The sequence below is a fragment of the Drosophila rhopaloa genome, unplaced genomic scaffold (assembly GCF_018152115.1).
Source record: "Drosophila rhopaloa isolate 14029-0021.01 unplaced genomic scaffold, ASM1815211v1 contig_69, whole genome shotgun sequence".
NCBI classification, from domain to species: domain Eukaryota; kingdom Metazoa; phylum Arthropoda; class Insecta; order Diptera; family Drosophilidae; genus Drosophila; species Drosophila rhopaloa.
In genome coordinates this window covers 2112656-2127942 of record NW_025335166.1, presented here as the reverse complement: position 1 = coordinate 2127942, position 15287 = coordinate 2112656, and the positions used below count along the sequence as shown (strand labels likewise).

General features: G+C 44.1%; 7 protein-coding genes across 11 annotated transcripts; 3 read left to right on the top strand and 4 right to left on the bottom strand.

Annotated features, from left to right (window-relative positions):
- Positions 1–65: 65 nt before the first annotated feature.
- LOC108038003 (nuclear pore complex protein Nup50) lies at positions 66–2106 on the top strand. Its single transcript, XM_017114687.2, has 3 exons — positions 66–396; positions 459–1588; positions 1651–2106. The coding sequence occupies exons 1-3, from the start codon at positions 171–173 to the stop codon at positions 1987–1989; spliced, it is 1695 nt and encodes a 564-aa protein (XP_016970176.1). The 5' UTR covers positions 66–170; the 3' UTR covers positions 1990–2106.
- Positions 2019–4693, bottom strand: LOC108038002 (coilin). The gene is made up of 5 exons (XM_017114686.2): positions 4476–4693; positions 4333–4418; positions 2556–4276; positions 2297–2503; positions 2019–2240 (listed from the first exon to the last, which is right to left on the bottom strand). Exons 1-5 carry the CDS (start codon positions 4608–4610, stop codon positions 2104–2106), a joined length of 2286 nt encoding a protein of 761 aa, XP_016970175.2. The 5' UTR covers positions 4611–4693; the 3' UTR covers positions 2019–2103.
- Positions 4694–5011: 318 nt separating this feature from the next.
- Positions 5012–6538, top strand: LOC108038046. The gene is made up of 2 exons (XM_017114756.2): positions 5012–5704; positions 5763–6538. Exons 1-2 carry the CDS (start codon positions 5142–5144, stop codon positions 6232–6234), a joined length of 1035 nt encoding a protein of 344 aa, XP_016970245.1. The 5' UTR covers positions 5012–5141; the 3' UTR covers positions 6235–6538.
- A 377-nt stretch (positions 6539–6915) lies between these two features.
- On the bottom strand, positions 6916–8232 carry LOC108038045 (snRNA-activating protein complex subunit 3). Its single transcript, XM_017114755.2, has one exon. The coding sequence runs from the start codon at positions 8230–8232 to the stop codon at positions 7090–7092; it is 1143 nt and encodes a 380-aa protein (XP_016970244.1). The 3' UTR covers positions 6916–7089.
- A 59-nt stretch (positions 8233–8291) lies between these two features.
- LOC108038047 lies at positions 8292–9120 on the bottom strand. 2 transcript variants are annotated; one of them, XM_017114758.2, is made up of 2 exons: positions 8889–9120; positions 8292–8815 (listed from the first exon to the last, which is right to left on the bottom strand). In XM_017114758.2, the coding sequence occupies exon 2, from the start codon at positions 8742–8744 to the stop codon at positions 8292–8294; it is 453 nt and encodes a 150-aa protein (XP_016970247.1). In that variant the 5' UTR covers positions 8745–8815; positions 8889–9120. The 2 variants fall into 2 exon arrangements, with proteins under 2 accessions (XP_016970247.1, XP_016970246.1); XM_017114757.2 differs by having other exon boundaries at positions 8971–9120.
- Positions 9121–10037: 917 nt separating this feature from the next.
- Positions 10038–13754, top strand: LOC108038049 (polyadenylate-binding protein 2). 4 transcript variants are annotated; one of them, XM_017114760.2, is made up of 6 exons: positions 10038–10121; positions 10504–10712; positions 10943–11344; positions 12102–12235; positions 12298–12367; positions 12998–13037. In XM_017114760.2, exons 2-5 carry the CDS (start codon positions 10614–10616, stop codon positions 12338–12340), a joined length of 678 nt encoding a protein of 225 aa, XP_016970249.1. In that variant the 5' UTR covers positions 10038–10121; positions 10504–10613; the 3' UTR covers positions 12341–12367; positions 12998–13037. The 4 variants fall into 4 exon arrangements, with proteins under 4 accessions (XP_016970249.1, XP_016970251.1, XP_016970248.1 ...); XM_017114762.2 differs by having other exon boundaries at positions 10061–10338; positions 12301–12367; positions 12998–13754; XM_017114759.2 differs by having other exon boundaries at positions 10061–10338.
- On the bottom strand, positions 13747–14468 carry LOC108038050 (general odorant-binding protein 99a). Its single transcript, XM_017114764.2, has 2 exons — positions 14332–14468; positions 13747–14273 (listed from the first exon to the last, which is right to left on the bottom strand). The coding sequence occupies exons 1-2, from the start codon at positions 14374–14376 to the stop codon at positions 13887–13889; spliced, it is 432 nt and encodes a 143-aa protein (XP_016970253.1). The 5' UTR covers positions 14377–14468; the 3' UTR covers positions 13747–13886.
- Between the last annotated feature and the right edge of the window lie 819 nt (positions 14469–15287).

Here is a 15287-nt window from a genome sequence, read left to right as displayed (position 1 = left end):
GATATGTATACGGCAATCGATTATCGATTACAGTCCTAGGACTCACAACTGCGCTCGCCGAGAGCTCGATAACATTTATCGGCTAGCAGCAACGCGGTGTGGGTTTCGTTCGGTTTTCCTACATTTTCACCTGGCATTTGCTTTGCAATTTAATATAGACTGCATTTAAGATGGCTGGCAAGCGACAGGCCACCTCGAACCTGAACCACGACAACTGGGACCAGGAGGAGGAGCCCGAGGAGCGCGGCACTTTCCGCACAGCCACCGAGGAGGAGCTGAAGACACGCGTTATCAAGAAGGCGCGCCGCAAGATAGTCGGCGGATCCGCCGGCCCTGGCGAGGATGCCGCCGATGAGCCGCCTGCAGAGCCCAAGAGCGTTTTCAGCGGATTCTCCGGTGAGTAGCTGGTCAGTGGCACTTCTGTGGGGCTTGCTCATTCATTGCTTGGTTGATTTTAGGTTTCGGCAAGCCGGCTGCAACCGCGGCAGCTTCATCGCCATTCTCCTTTCTGGCCAACCTGCCGGCCAGTACCACTAACACTAAGGCCTCCTCCACCAGCGAGCCAGCCAAGCCCTTCGTGGCCAGCTCCAGTGCGGCCGATAAGCCGGTCAGCTCGAGCATTTTTGGCAGCGTCACCTGCAAAGCCCCGCCCTCGGTCAAAGAATCGACAAGTACCACCGCTGGCGCCAAGCCGACAACTTCGATTTTCGACAACATATCAGTGACTAAGAAGCAAAGGGGCGAACCGAAATCGTCGCTGGATAGCAGCAGTGGGAAACCGGCCAGCGTCACCTTGGAGTCCTCCCAGTACCGAGAGAGCGTGGCCGAGCTGAATCGGGCCGTCATGAAGTTCCTCCAGGAACACATGGACAAGAGTCCCTACTGCATACTAACGCCAGTGTTCAAAAACTACGAGAAACACCTAAAGGAGCTGCAGGACGAGGAGAGCGCTAGAACAAACTCCACGAAGGCAACACCACCACCGCCACTTTTTGAAGTCCCAGCTGCGGTCGTGCCCACTGCATCGTCGCCATCAAAGCCGGCTGTCGCGTTTTCGTTTGGCAAGCCCAGCACCACATCGGCCTTCGGCAAGAAACTCAACTGCACTGTTACCAGTGGTGGGACGACTACCACATCCACTATACCGCTATTCTCCTTTAGCAGTTCGGCAGCTTCCAGTGGATTGTCGCCGTCCTCCGCCAAAATAGCAGCTCCTGCCACCAGTATCTTTAGTTTGGCCTCAAAGCCTGCGGGGGAAGTCAAGGCCGATGATGCACCTAAACCCAGCATTTTCAGTTTCGGGGCGAAGGATACCATCACCAAAAAGGATGATACTTTGGCCCCGCCACCGAAAACTAATGGTTTTAGTTTCGGGCTAAAGAGCAACAGCGACGACAAGCCCAGTACCTCATTGTTTGCAGAATTTGGCAAAGCTCCCGACCGAGCTGGAGATGGCATAAAGGGTTTTTCGTTCACCGCCAGTGCCCCACCCTTCTCCTTCGCAAGCATCCAGCCGCCAGCAGCAGCTGTGACCAGCGGAGAAGCTGAGGATGAGGAAGACAAGCCGCCAAAGGTCGAGTTCAAACAGGTGAAATGATTACAGAATGCACTAGATAATGGAAAGCTAATTCAGATATTATATCTTAACAGGTAGTGGAGGATGACGCCGTTTTCTCGAAACGGTGCAAGGTGTTTATTAAAAAGGAAAAGGATTTTGGGGACCGCGGCGTGGGCACGCTGTACTTGAAGCCGGTTAAGGGCATGGAGAAGACCCAGCTTCTCGTGCGCGCCGACACCAATCTCGGCAACATCCTCGTCAACCTCATTCTGACCGAGGGAATACCCTGCCAGCGTATGGGCAAGAACAACGTGATGATGGTCTGCGTACCCACGCCAGAGGACTCTAAGGCCACATCCCTGTTGCTGCGTGTGAAGACTGGCGACGAGGCCGACGACTTGCTGAAAAAGATCAAGGAGCACATCAAATAGGGGATACACAGCTAACAAAAAATATTTCGTACTTCTAAATGTTGTTTAATCGGTTATATTTTAAAAACTAAAAATACGAGTCCCTGGAAATAGAACACAAGAATGTACACAAAATCAGTCCACTGTGGTTACAACGATTTTGGCTTCTATCATGTCCTTAAGATTGATACTTAAAGAAGGCAATTCTTCAGCAGAATCGTCTAATCTGCTCACATATTGGCTCATTATGCGTTTGGCTCCAGAGGGACAGGCTAAAAAAAGTGCAGGTCAGGTTTGGAAATATATGTTGGGAGTTTCAATGAGTTACTAATGGTCTCCACTGTGACGGTTTTGGTGCGGCGGTTGACATAGGTGCAGTTGCCGGCGAGAAACTCGGTTGTCTTGGAACTCGTATCTCCCTTTGTCCTCTGCAGCTTGAATATAATCGTATCGCCTCTGGTCGGCAAGTTGGTGAGCGGAGATGCACTCTGCAGCAGGTCCTTAATAATATCTAAAGCCCCATTATCCTTCGGGTCTAAAATATGTTCACTTAAATTTAATTTCGATTACTTTTTAAGTGATCGCACCTGGAATTGACTCTACATCCGAGTCTGAGTCTAAATTAGTGTCATCTACCAGCATGACATCATCGTCGGAATCGGAGATAAAATTGTCAGCGCAAGCACGCGCCGGTGGAATTTTAATATCCTTTGATTCCAACTTAGGCTCAATTAGAGTTATTACGCCTTTTTCTCCCAGAATTACTCCGGCATAAGTTTTAACAGCTGGACGAACTTTTTCAGGTTCAGTTGTATCGAGCGGATGATTTTCTTTAGCTGCAGTATAATCGTTCGGAAGAGTTGGATCAGCTTTAGTTGTAATGACCGGATGAATTTCTTCAGCTACAGTAGAATTATCCGGAAGAGTTAATTCTGCTTCAGTTGTATCGACCGGATGAATCTCTTCAGCTATAGTAGAATCGTCCGTTAATTCTGCTTCAGTTGTATCGACCGGATGAATCTCTTCAGCTACAGAGGAATCGCCCGGAAGAGTTAATTCTGCTTCAGTTGTATCGTCCGGATAAGCGTCTTTAGCTAAAGTAGAATTGGCTGGAAAAGTGCTTTCCATTTTAGTTGTATCAGGAAAAGTTACTTCAGCTTCAGTTTTATCTTCTGGAGTAATAATGTAATCTTCAATTGTATCTTTTGACAAAGGTGTTTCATCTGCATCATGTACAGATGCGGAAAGTGATTCGTCTTGCACTTTAACCTCTTTTAAGATGTCCGAATGCATAATAGTTGAAAAAGCCTTTTTCTCATTGACTTCCAGTTGTATTGCTTCATCGTTAACTGTCAATGGCTTTGCAAACTCTTTCGCAGTGTCATTCTGCGGTATAAGCCGTCCATTGATTGGTTTTAATATTATAGTTTCTAATATTTGAACCTTGGGCTCTCTACGGGGAATTTCAAATGTGCGCGCAATATTCGAGTCGAGGTCCAATAGGGGGCATCGAAATGAGATCGAAGGACGAGGTAGTGTTTCATCTTCCCCCCCTACCGCATTGTCAATAACCTCAGGCAAAGGACATTTTGTCTTCTTGGGAGTGAAAGCCTTGGGTGCATGTTCATCCCCATCCCCTTCTCCTGCTGTTAAATGAGATGTCTCCGATGGAATCTCAGTCGATTCGGGATCATCCCTCTCAGCTCCTGTTAACTGAGATGTTTCCGATGAAACCACAGTCGATGTCGAGAGGCTCTTGTCTTTGGAATGCTCCAGAATAAAAGGACTGTGAGCTTCGTCTTTCTCCAGCCCTATTACATGAGATTTTTCTATCGGAATGTCATGCGGCTTTGCCTTTGACTTCTTTTTAGATTTTTTAGATTTTCCAACAGGACTCAAAAGAACAGGTGCCTTTTCTTCCTTCACAGTTGTCAAATCAGAAGTTTTCTCTGGAACCTTGGGCGAGATCGTCTGGTTTTTGTTTTTGGAAGTTACCTGCTTTGGGGAGTCATCTGTTGCAATCACAGGGAAAGTATCTGTTCGAATTTTAGAGCGCTTTGACTCCACAGAAGATTCAGGTGCATTCCCTTTCTTTTCCTCTGCTTTCACATCAGATGCTTCTGTATCGATTTGATGCCAATTTGTAGTGCAGTGATTTTTTGAGCGTTTTGATGAGCGAATAAGAGTCAAGTCGGATTTATTCAGCTGAATGTCTTCTTCGTCAGACCGATTCTTTCGCTTTTTGGTGGATTTTACTGGAGACGTACTCGCATAGGTATCCTTGTCATGATTGACGAACCGGAAGGCCCTGAAAGCAATGAAATAGTCTTTTATTTCATCTTAAAGGAGAGAAAATTCACATACTTTAGTCCTTCGGCTGATTTAAGTACTTTGATAGATTCCCTTGGGGGCAGAAAACATCCATCTGTGGTGAGCAAATTAAGGTCCTTCTGCAGGACGCAGTTTTTTTTTAGAACAAAATGAATACCAATTCATAAAGCACGTACCAAATTGAAAAGACTTTGAATGTGATCCTGTAGGTCCTTAATGTTTTGCCAATTTGAATCGATGAAAACCAACGACTGCCGGCGTTCGTCCTTAAAAAAATTGGAGAGATCCACTTTCATGCTTGAGTGGTGCATGCTTCGATTCGGCTTATAATTTAGATGTATTGAAAAAATTTGCGGACTAAGAAACCGCCTGCTATATTAGAGGTGGAATAAAATTCGATTTCGCTATCGTTGCATCGATGTTTTTTATTATTCAATTTTTTTAGGTTCAAATTCTTTTAATTTTAAACAGGCGAAATTATTATATCCTTTAAGCGATTTCAAAGAACACAAATAAATGAATTCGATTCCAAGGTATGGTAAAAACGTTGATAATTTTTTTTTAAACATTTTAAATTTAATTATAACCGGGAGAAATTTTAAAAAAAGTTGACTAATCTTAAATAACATAAATAAATTAAACCATGTCAGAAATAAGCATTTAAGCCCCCTTAGGCTATCGATAGCAAACTTGTATGCACGTCCGATAACGATTAGCCACTTCTTGTGTACTTACTTCCAACGAAAACAAATAGTTCTTATCAATTCAGTTTCGCATTAATCACGGCTCCGATTTAGATCAATGATGTGATACCGCCACGAGGGTTTTAATCCCACTCCAAAATGAGCCACGGCGACCAGAGTCACAGCCAGAGCAGCCAGCGGGGCCAAGAGCGCTGTGGCGGGGGCGACTCCACAAAGGACAGGGAGAAGGAGAAAAAGGGCTGGTTCCACTCGCTGACCAGGCGCAAGAAGTCGGACTCGGCGCTGACCGTGTCCGTATCCGCATCCGCCTCCACCAGTGCATCACAGAACAACAACAACGAGGTGTGTGTCCTTGAGCCAGCAGAGTCTTCCATGGCCAGCTGCAGCAATGGGGGCACTGGCACAGGAACACTGCGCAGGCGGCGGGACAAAGACAAGGACAAGCGAAACGTGTTCGCCAGACTGCGTCGGAAGGTGGGCCAGGGTCTCAGCTCCTTGCGCAATTGGCACTCGATGGGAGAATGTGACGATGGTGGCACTACTGATGCCACCTACGAGTTCCTTACTCCGGCCATCTGCCAGGAGCCCACGTTGCCATTCACACACGACTACTTGCGCTTCATTCGGAAGAAGTGGCTGGAGCGCGAGGGCGCCCACTCTCCCAACCAGGTCATGTACAAGGCCTGCTCCGAAATGCTCAAGTAAGCGCCGTCTTTCTCGAACGGTCAACGATCGGTGACTCATTCCCTTTGTTTTCAGCCAAGTGTGGTACTGGGGCGAAATCTCCAGGCGCGATTCACAGCGGCAGTTGAGCGACAAGCCGACTGGGTCGTTCCTGGTCCGCGACTCGGAGACCAGCGGATCCCAGTTCACCCTAAGCTTCCGGATTGTAAACGTAACACTGCACTATCGGCTGGAGTTTCGCGACGACTTCTGGCACTTCGAGGAGCTTAAGTACGGTTCGATTGTAGAGATGATCGAGGATATCTTGCACCGCTGCACCAACGACAACTTTGTTTGCTTTGTGAAGGTGCCCAACGAGATGCAGCCGCCGTTTCCGGTGATCCTCAAGTATCCGCTGAGCCGGTACGCCAATATGCCCAAGCTTCAGGACCTGTGCCGGCGGGTCCTGCAGCGCCAGATGTCGCGCGAGCAAGTGGCTAAGTTGCCGGTGCCCGCACAGATGCTGGAGTACTTGGCGATGGAACGGGAACTGGTCTTCCAGAGCTAGAAGCCCGCTGTCCGCCGCCGAGCACCCGCTGGTCAAAGCTTTAAAACGGAAGTAAACGCAAGCACGTACACCAAAGAGGTCCGGGCGAATCGAATCCCAGCCTGTAGTTACTCGTAATGATATGTGTTGGTTGGATTGGCAATATGTTTTTGATGCATTTCTACGCCCCAGTAATTAAGCGCACAGTCTCTTAACACACATGCACACCGGAATCCCAGTGCGCAGGTTTTTACTGTATTGTACTGCTAAGTACCACTAGTACTAGTATTTTGTCTAGGATAAATAACTATGTTATTGGCCATAATTAGTCTATTGGTTTGTTTTCCATGGGTCTTGGTCAAGTCTTTACTCTGCACGCGAGAGCGCGAGTCCTTAAATTTTTGTAAAAATTTAACTATTGCATATATGTATTAACGTTAGTCCTAAGTGAGATGTATTGTACTATTTACGTTGCTCGCATTTTTGTATTCCTAACTTGAACACTAACTTTTTGCTAATCTAGATTGCATGGAATTTAGGCAGCTTTACGGCAATCGAATCTGTTCAATGCCAATTACTCTTGTTGCAATATGTATGTATTTTATTTAAATCTATCTACGAATATTTTACAACTATAAAATATTAATAAACTCATTGAGCGATCCTGGAGTCAATGGAATTTGCAATAAAACAAGCATCACGTCTAAAATCCTATGTGTATTTACCCAAGGATGCATTTACAAAACAGCAGAAAATCATATAGTAAAATTAGTTTATATCGTAAAATTAAATACATTAGGAAAATGTTTTGAAGATTTGCGAACATTCCAGACAAGTGTTTATTTTTATTTTTTTTTCATGTTCCAAAATGATGACTTAATCGTCTAGTCCGACAACCATGTCGCCATCGTCGCATCCCTTACGCTCCTCCTCTTCGTCCTCGGCCTCCGCATGGTCATATATGCGATAGGCCTTGAATTGACCAACCTTCTGGCCATCCACGTAATAGAAACTGAGAAAGCAGCTGCGGCACAGGTAAGAGGGATCGTGCAGCTGTCGGCGGGACTGATCAACAATGAAGCTGTAGCTGCGAATGCCGCACATGTAGCAGGTCCTGCGATTATAGGTACTAAAGGCGTGAGGATAGGGATATAAACTGCGATCAGGGCGTTTACTGCGCGGCGTTAGCACCTCGATCTGTGAGATTACAAACAGGTGTTCGCAATTACCGTGATGCAGGTAGTGCAGCGGCGATCCCGGGATCACAGTAAGATCGATAAACCGTTTGCCCTCCATATCTTCCGCCTTGAGCGTTTCTCCTCGTACACCGTTCGCATGAGCCGCCCACTTCAACACAGTGTCCGAATAGTCGGGGTTGTTGGGATTGCGTTTGTCATTGTAGAAGGTGTCGTTGATAAAGAAATATCCCGGATTTGTGTCGATAGTGGGAAGCGGAGCATCTGGATCGTTGCTGATGTCCACGAAACGTTTGCCACGGCATACGCAGCTGATCTTGTCGCGCAGCTCGCTCAGATAGTTGCTGCCTAGGCAGACGTACTCCTCGGCAAACACGGGGATCTCAACCTTGAATCCTCTATGGTAGGCACGCGGTGGCCGGTAGAGACGCACGGTTAGCTCCAGCTCGCAGGCATCCAACTGGAGATCATGGCAGTCCGTCGGCGGCGGGTTCAATTTGTGAGAGTATTGGGTGCGTCCAAAGGCACATTTACGTGACTTGGTCTTGTAATGGATCAGTGCCGAATAGGTGGCCGGCACATGCTGGTCATCTTGGGGTCGGACGACAGTTGGACGAAATACATCAGCTCCCGGCTGGAAGTTTGGGACCGAGATGTCGTCTGGGGATTCGATCAAGTTCAGGGAACAGCTATCACCCACGTCTACGATTACGGGATTGGATTGCATGAAAAAGGGTACATTGTCCTCAGTGTTTAGTTTTTGCTGATAGTCGGCAAGGAAATCTTTCAGATTTAAAGCGCTAACTGTCGAATGGCTCTCCATGTTCCTAAAGAGGGTAATAGTGAATATAGGGGATACTTTGTAAATTGCATTAGGCTTACTTAATGCTCCTCTCCGAACTTGTTAATCGCTTCCTTATAGGTAATATTCAACTTTAATGACTCTGCCTTGGCCTCGGCTTGCTCTCCCTCCTCAGCTTTGACCGATTTCTCGGCCGCCAGGTGCAAATTGTCGACGTAGACTCGCTCGAAGGATATCACCTTAGTGGACTTATCCACGTACTGGTAGCGTTGACGACACACGGACTCGAAGAGCGGATCGCTGGCCAAGTTGTCCTTGTCCTTCTCGAAAAACACGTTGGTTCCCACTGAGTGTTCGTAGCGTCCCCGGTAGATATTGCCATTCACCTCCGCCATGGGCGTGTCACTCTCGATCCCGATGACCTTGATTGCCGCGTCCTCGTGCTTCAACTGGTGAGGCTGAATGTGGTTCTTAAAATCCGCAAATACCAGGTACTCGGTGTCCTCGTACTCCGAATCGGAAGAATTATTCATGTTCCCTTTTACTAGTGCTTCATCAGCGGTTGCTGTTGTTCAGATTTAACCATAACTCCGACATCCAGAAACTATAGAATGAAATTGCGAGGACAGTTGGTGAATATTCCGCAAATATTTTCAAATAAACGCAAAATATTGTACATGGATAGTTAACCAAATTGTAATGTCTGTTTACACTGCTGCCGCAACAGAAGCGATGCCAATCTTATTAAAAAACCAGTACCTATCGATATTTGGCGATATGTTAACTTCAGTGGACTCTTTAATTTTTTACGTAAAACTTAGTTCTTAGATCGAAAAACGAGTTCGCCAACGGAAAATCTTTAATTTTTCTAAGGTGGTAGCATTTTTGTGAGTTCATCAGATTGTTTTTTTTTAATTTCCTGATAATTTTTTGATTATTAAGCCTACTACCCAGATCGAAAAACGAGTTCGCTAGCGGAAAAACTTTAATGTGTGACTGCATTTTTGAGAATTCATCTGAATTAAGCGTGCTACGGCCGGACTGCCAATCAGCTGGGTTTGTTGACAAGCAGTTAAAACTCAAAAATCTTATTTGCGGGAAAGAGCCTTTAAAGGATATTCTCAACTATTTTGGCAAGACATGTCTGCCGCTATACAAAGAAATTAGAAAACATTGTAAATTAAAAATTATTTTTTTTTGTATTGCTGATAGTTATTTGGTAATTTAGAGATCATAGCTGCCCTAAGTTCTTGCAGTCGATTTTTCTGTGTTTTTGGTTTTTGATCTCCGAAAAACTTTGCTCTGACAACAGATTCCCCAAAAGATTAAAGTTTTAATCTTTTCGCTAGATCCTGACGAACGTTCATCCAGACTTTATTTCAGGTGGTTGGCAGCGCGATGTACTTTTTTGTTAATTTTTCGTCGATCTGAATACAGGGGTGAAAGAGAGCATGACGAAAAGCGTTTACCAGCTGTATGCCTCTCGCTATGAGCTATGAGAGAGCTGAAGAACAGATTTCGTCGATCTGAGTACTAGGGTTTTACGAAATATGTTCGTCAGCTGTTTGCCCTCGCTCTCTCTCATAGCTGACGAACGGATTTCGTTGATCTGGTGTAAAGAATTAAGGTGGTCCTCGAAAATCGAACATGCCGAGATATCGTAATATAGTCCTTCACGGCTTGGTTCGTAGCATAAACAGATGTTTTCGCAACAGCAGCGGCAGTCTGATCGCTCGGAATCAAACTTTTGTTTTTCAATTTTAAGCAGTGTGAAGAGGCTATGCTACAAAAATACAAAAAGGTATCGATATGATTCTCCACTCCAAAAACATATCGGGGCGAAAACTGTACCGCACTGCCATCTCTAGAAACGAGGCGAATACAAATCTGTTTTCGGTGGCAAAATTTACGTGCGTTCTCGTATTTCTGTAAATATTAGTCGATAATAAACACTAAAATTAAGTGCTAGGGTGGTCTAACGCGCAAGAAAACCAATTAGACTGCGACATAGTTGACTTTGCACCTAGAAACATCAACTTTAAATACGTGTGTTTTCACGACACCGCGGCCATTTTGGGCGAACTCAACGTCAGCAGAGCGAGCACCCTTTTTGTACATACTTTCAACGTAAGAACAGTGGTTAAAAGTGGAATGCGGGAGGGAAAAGCGTATTAAAACCATGTGTTAATGCTTTTCACGACCTAAAACAATTAATTTGAGTGCCATAAACTTCCCCTGCAATTGCATTCTGACTCCCTTCGTGCTCACTTTCGCTGCCTTTTTCATTGACAGTTAGTTACTATACTACGACAACTGCCGTTTTTCGGACCACGCCGTAAGCTTTTGCTCCACCAAGAACCCGAGCTTTTACAGCCAACGCAAACGTAAACAAAAATATAACAATGGCCGATGAGGATATCACACTGAACGAGGATCAGCTCCTGGAGTCGTTGGACGAGACGAATGGCGAGCAGGAGACTGAGATCAAAACAGAGACCGAGGTGAGTTGGGTTTGAGATAAGATGGTCAAAAACCAGTTTCTTGGCCCGCCCTGCTAAAGCCCGCCGAATTCCCTGGAAAAGCTCTCCAAGCTTTTGGGGGATATACAAAGGCGAAAGTCACCGCAATGGCTGCCATTTTCAAAGCGTCGCTTCGCATTGTCTGCCGTGTTTTTTGGGCGTTCACTAATTGCTCCAAATCCTATTCAATCCCATCTTTTCCGGGTCGCTAGGACGAGGGCAGTATGCAAATCGATCCCGAACTGGAGGCCATCAAGGCGCGCGTCAAGGAGATGGAGGAGGAGGCCGAAAAGATTAAGCAGATGCAGTCGGAAGTGGACAAACAAATGGCCGGCGGCTCCACCCCCGGCTTGGCGACCGTGCCGCTTTCTCTTGAGGAGAAGCAGGAGATTGACACGCGGTCCGTCTACGTCGGCAACGTGGACTACGGCGCCTCGGCCGAGGAACTCGAAGCCCACTTCCATGGTTGTGGCACCATCAACCGCGTCACCATACTCTGCAACAAGGCTGATGGACATCCCAAGGGATTCGCGTACATCGAGTTCGGATCGAAAGAGTTCGTCGAGACGGCACTGGCCATGAACGAAACCCTCTTCCGAGGGCGACAAATCAAGGTAGATACCCGGTACTTATACCCGCTACTCATAGGGTAAAAAGGACAAAGGCAAGGAGTTACGATTTTTGTGTTCGTTTTTATACCCTTGTAGAGGGTATTATATTTTGGTAAAAAGTGTGCAACGCAGTGAAGGAACCCTAAAAAGTATATATATTCTTCGGATCGCGTCCTGAGTTGATATAAGCATGTCCGTCTGTCTGTTTCTACGCGAACTAGTCTCTCAGTCTTAAAGATATCGAATTGAAACTTTGCACACACACTTCGTTCTTTTGCACGCAGTATATAAGTCCGAACGGCCGGGATCGGCCGACTATATCCTATAGCTGCCATTTAAGTGAACGATTGGAAATGCCATAACTTACAGAATATTCTTCGGCTCCGCCCGAAGTTAGCTTTCCTTTCTTGTTTTTTCTCAGGAATATTAATTTGGTTGAAATGTACTATTCTTATATAAAGTTTTGGTGACCAAATTGCTTTTCTTAATCATAACAACTTTTCCAAACTTACTGTGACAGCTAAAGAAGGCCGGTATTTTGGATTGATTTTGGATTCATATATCCATAAGATTCGCCGTGCAAACCACTTACACAAATGAATGGCGAACTTGTCATACATAGTGTGTGTGCCTTATATGTTTGCTTTTTTTTTTAATTTACGCTTCAAGGTAGTCTATATTTTGTATTGCCGTGAGTAGCGGACAATTTTTATATTATATCTTTAAGATTACACTCTAACCCTTTTTCCTTGCCCTGCAGGTGATGTCGAAGCGCACAAACCGCCCTGGCCTCTCCACCACGAACCGATTTGCTCGCGGCAGCTTCCGGGGTCGGGGAGCCCGCGTCTCTCGAGCGTGCTGTCACTCAACCTTCCGTGGCGCCCGACGCGCTATGTAAGTGGGCTCCGGCGAATACCGTTTGGATCCAGCTAATCCCGGTCTGTCTTTCGTTTCAGAAGGGGTTACCGCGGTCGCGCCAATTACTACGCTCCATACTGATTATTGTTTTATTAAAACCCTAGTAAGGTAAGCCCTCAATACTGAACTCATCTAAAAACCAAACGAACGAGACTGCTTGTTATCTACCTTAATGTCCTTGGCCGGTAATTGTTTTTAGGGATTTTATTTGTTAGGCTGTGTCCGTTTTATGGAAGCAATCATAATGCTACTTTACAAAATGTAAAATATAACAATTATTGTATTACTTTTGTATACATTTCTTAGAACTAACTGAAGTTAAATATAATAAATACAGATAATAAATATTTAAAATAGTATAAAATATATTGGTCTGAACCATAGAAATTAAAGACTTATAGATAAATAAATAGTCATTAAAAATAGGACAAACTATATTGTTCCATTTTATATACGCTACCTTAAAAAGCCTCAAATCGACATTTGAAAAGTACGTAGTAAATGCAATCAATCCTTAATGAATTGGAACAATTCTATCCACTACGTATTATTGAGAATTAATATTCGTATAGCACAAGTACAGGCGGATAATTGGGGGCGTCAAAAATGTATAATGTTAGCACCTATATCCTTTATGTGAATGCCTTGTCTTTCATCCTCATTGAGTTGGGACGAATAATAATGCCTTCGTTTAAATTACCGACACTCTTCTTTAATCCAATAACTATTTGATTTCAGATTTTTTTACAATATTATTTCAAAAAACATTATTTTATTGCCAAACTTCTTTGCTAAATAAAAACAAAAAAGAGAAAACAATCACAAGAGAAAACGCCAGAAAAAAAATCGTTTCAATAAAAAAAGCATCTCCAGCAAGAAAACAAGGCGAAAAAGAAGAGACTTCGAAAATAATAAAAAATCAACATGGAAAAACGAATATCTTGACTTGGCTATAATGTTTTTTGAAGCACCCAACACCAAACACCCCTTTTTCACACATTTTATTTTCAAATAAAAAATCAAAAAAAGATTATGAAAAACAAGAAGTTGATTTAGAAAAACAAAAAAATATATATCAATAAATATATATAAAAGAAACGCAAAAGAAAACCACAAACCATTATAAAAGAAGTTAAAAGATGGCAAAAATCAAGTAAAAGAAGGAAGAAAATAATAAAAAAAATCAAAAGAACACAAGACTCTTGGGAAAGAAGTAAATCAACAAAATAGAAAAAAAAAGAAAGTGCGTCATTTATATATTCAAAAAATATATAGAGTAAAGAAAAGAAGTTGAATTTTACTGAACTGAAAAAGATGACAAATATAATCGAATTAAACAAGCGTTCAATGCCTTTCCTTTGGGCGGGACAAGGTTTTTGGGAATCAGGATATGATATCAAGCTGCTCCAACCGATCCAGCCTCGCTTCCAGTCCTGCTAATCAATAACTAAGCTTGTGTGGCAGCGAAATAAATAGAACACTCTTTCTTCAAGCACTATTATATGGTTTTTATTTCAATTGTAGGATTGCAGAGCCTGAGCGGATTTCGACTCGAAAATCCCGCCTTGTTCGATGGCGGTTTGTTCTAGCGCTTATAGAATTGACGTGAAACTGCGCCGCGCCTTTCCTAGTTCTTCTGGACGGCGGCCTGCACAAGGGGCAGGTTTTTGCCCAGGAAGCACTTGAATCCACGGTATGCCCAGGTGTTGGCGGGCGACTTCTGGTCGTTCTTATCGGCGCACTTCTCGATGTCAGCCTTCAGCGCGGCCTTATCCTCCTTGCCCTGGCCCAGTTGCGCCACCAGGTTGTCCACCTTGAAGCCCTTGGTCTCATCGAACAGGTCGAATTTGACGAAGATGCACTGGATGTAGTTGCGGGTGATTTCATCGTCGGGGTAGTCGAAGGTCTTGTACTTGGCGATCAGGGCTTCGGTCACCTTGCTGGTGGCGCCGCACTCCTTGCGCACGTTCTGCAGATCCTCGGCGGTGCGGAGCTTGTACTCGGCGGCGGAGGTCTGAAATGGATCAGGCGGATTACGGGCTGCCATGAGCTCCTGTTTACTTAATACTCACCAGACCCAGCAAGGCGCACAGCAAAATGGCAACAGTGTTCTTCATACTGAAATGGGTTTCTTTTTTGCTTTATGAGAGAATTGAAATCGGACTGATTGCTTGCTCTGTGATCACCCGGAGGAAACTGTTGGCTGTGGACTGGGCTGCTCCCACTTTTATACCTTCGAGCACGGCTCAATGTGGGGTATGTAGCACTCAATTGTGGGGCGGACTTGAGTGCTGCTCAATTGAGTTGCACTCACTGGCTGTAATTTAAATCTTATTATGGAATTTTTTTATAAGCTCGAGGTTGCCTAAAGGATGAGTTTATTCAGTAATAGATTGAAGCTCTTTATTTTAAATTGAAAGGTTCGAAAATCCTATAACATCAGATAAATTAGTTAACAAAGCTAGCTAACTTGATCATGAATCAAAGAATAATTTTATGTTGCCTCTTTACTTCTTAGTAAGATGTTTGAATTATTAATATTAAATAGCAAAAAAAGTTCATGTCATGGACCCATTTAAATCCCATATAAATGTTAGTTTTGATTCCTTCTGGGAGAAATCAAAATTAGAAAGATGCAAATTTAGTCAGTGGTGTACAAGAAAATTATATGCACTTGTCTCGAATAGCACTTTTTAAGCGGTAGATCAGCTGATTTTGATTTCAGTTGTGTCATTATCAACAACAGTTAAATCTGTTTAAATTTCCATTGTTTGTATGGAGCGACCGCGAACAAAACCTAACATAAATGCGATTCGCATGGGCAGGGGTCTACGGCGACGGGGTCTATGTAGATCATGTGTTTTCACAGAATACTGTTTCTGAATTCATTAATTTATGGAGATCAAAGAAATATGTATTAATTTTCTTAATTTCTTATTACTGATAGATTTAATAAGTAATATTAAGTGGAACAATCAATCCTAGCAACTGTACAAGATCAACAATTGTTTCAAGAATATTGTCCTCT

Bases quoted from the DNA above. Each gene is read 5' to 3' on its own strand.
- LOC108038047 (XM_017114758.2), bottom strand. From the start codon at position 8,744: ATGAATAATTCTTCCGATTCGGAGTACGAGGACACCGAGTACCTGGTA.
- LOC108038050 (XM_017114764.2), bottom strand. From the start codon at position 14,376: ATGAAGAACACTGTTGCCATTTTGCTGTGCGCCTTGCTGGGTCTG. The intron at 14,274-14,331 runs GTGAGTATTAAG...GATCCATTTCAG, and splicing joins TGTGCGCCTTGCTGGGTCTG to ACCTCCGCCGCCGAGTACAA.
- LOC108038003 (XM_017114687.2), top strand. From the start codon at position 171: ATGGCTGGCAAGCGACAGGCCACCTCGAACCTGAACCACGACAACTGG. The intron at 397-458 runs GTGAGTAGCTGG...GGTTGATTTTAG, and splicing joins CGTTTTCAGCGGATTCTCCG to GTTTCGGCAAGCCGGCTGCA. The intron at 1,589-1,650 runs GTGAAATGATTA...ATATCTTAACAG, and splicing joins CAAAGGTCGAGTTCAAACAG to GTAGTGGAGGATGACGCCGT.
- LOC108038046 (XM_017114756.2), top strand. From the start codon at position 5,142: ATGAGCCACGGCGACCAGAGTCACAGCCAGAGCAGCCAGCGGGGCCAA. The intron at 5,705-5,762 runs GTAAGCGCCGTC...CTTTGTTTTCAG, and splicing joins GCCTGCTCCGAAATGCTCAA to CCAAGTGTGGTACTGGGGCG.
- LOC108038002 (XM_017114686.2), bottom strand. From the start codon at position 4,610: ATGCACCACTCAAGCATGAAAGTGGATCTCTCCAATTTTTTTAAGGAC. The intron at 4,277-4,332 runs GTATGTGAATTT...CATTGCTTTCAG, and splicing joins AAATCAGCCGAAGGACTAAA to GGCCTTCCGGTTCGTCAATC. The intron at 2,504-2,555 runs GTGCGATCACTT...AACATATTTTAG, and splicing joins GGATGTAGAGTCAATTCCAG to ACCCGAAGGATAATGGGGCT.
- LOC108038045 (XM_017114755.2), bottom strand. From the start codon at position 8,232: ATGGAGAGCCATTCGACAGTTAGCGCTTTAAATCTGAAAGATTTCCTT.
- LOC108038049 (XM_017114760.2), top strand. From the start codon at position 10,614: ATGGCCGATGAGGATATCACACTGAACGAGGATCAGCTCCTGGAGTCG. The intron at 10,713-10,942 runs GTGAGTTGGGTT...CCGGGTCGCTAG, and splicing joins AGATCAAAACAGAGACCGAG to GACGAGGGCAGTATGCAAAT. The intron at 11,345-12,101 runs GTAGATACCCGG...CTTGCCCTGCAG, and splicing joins TCCGAGGGCGACAAATCAAG to GTGATGTCGAAGCGCACAAA.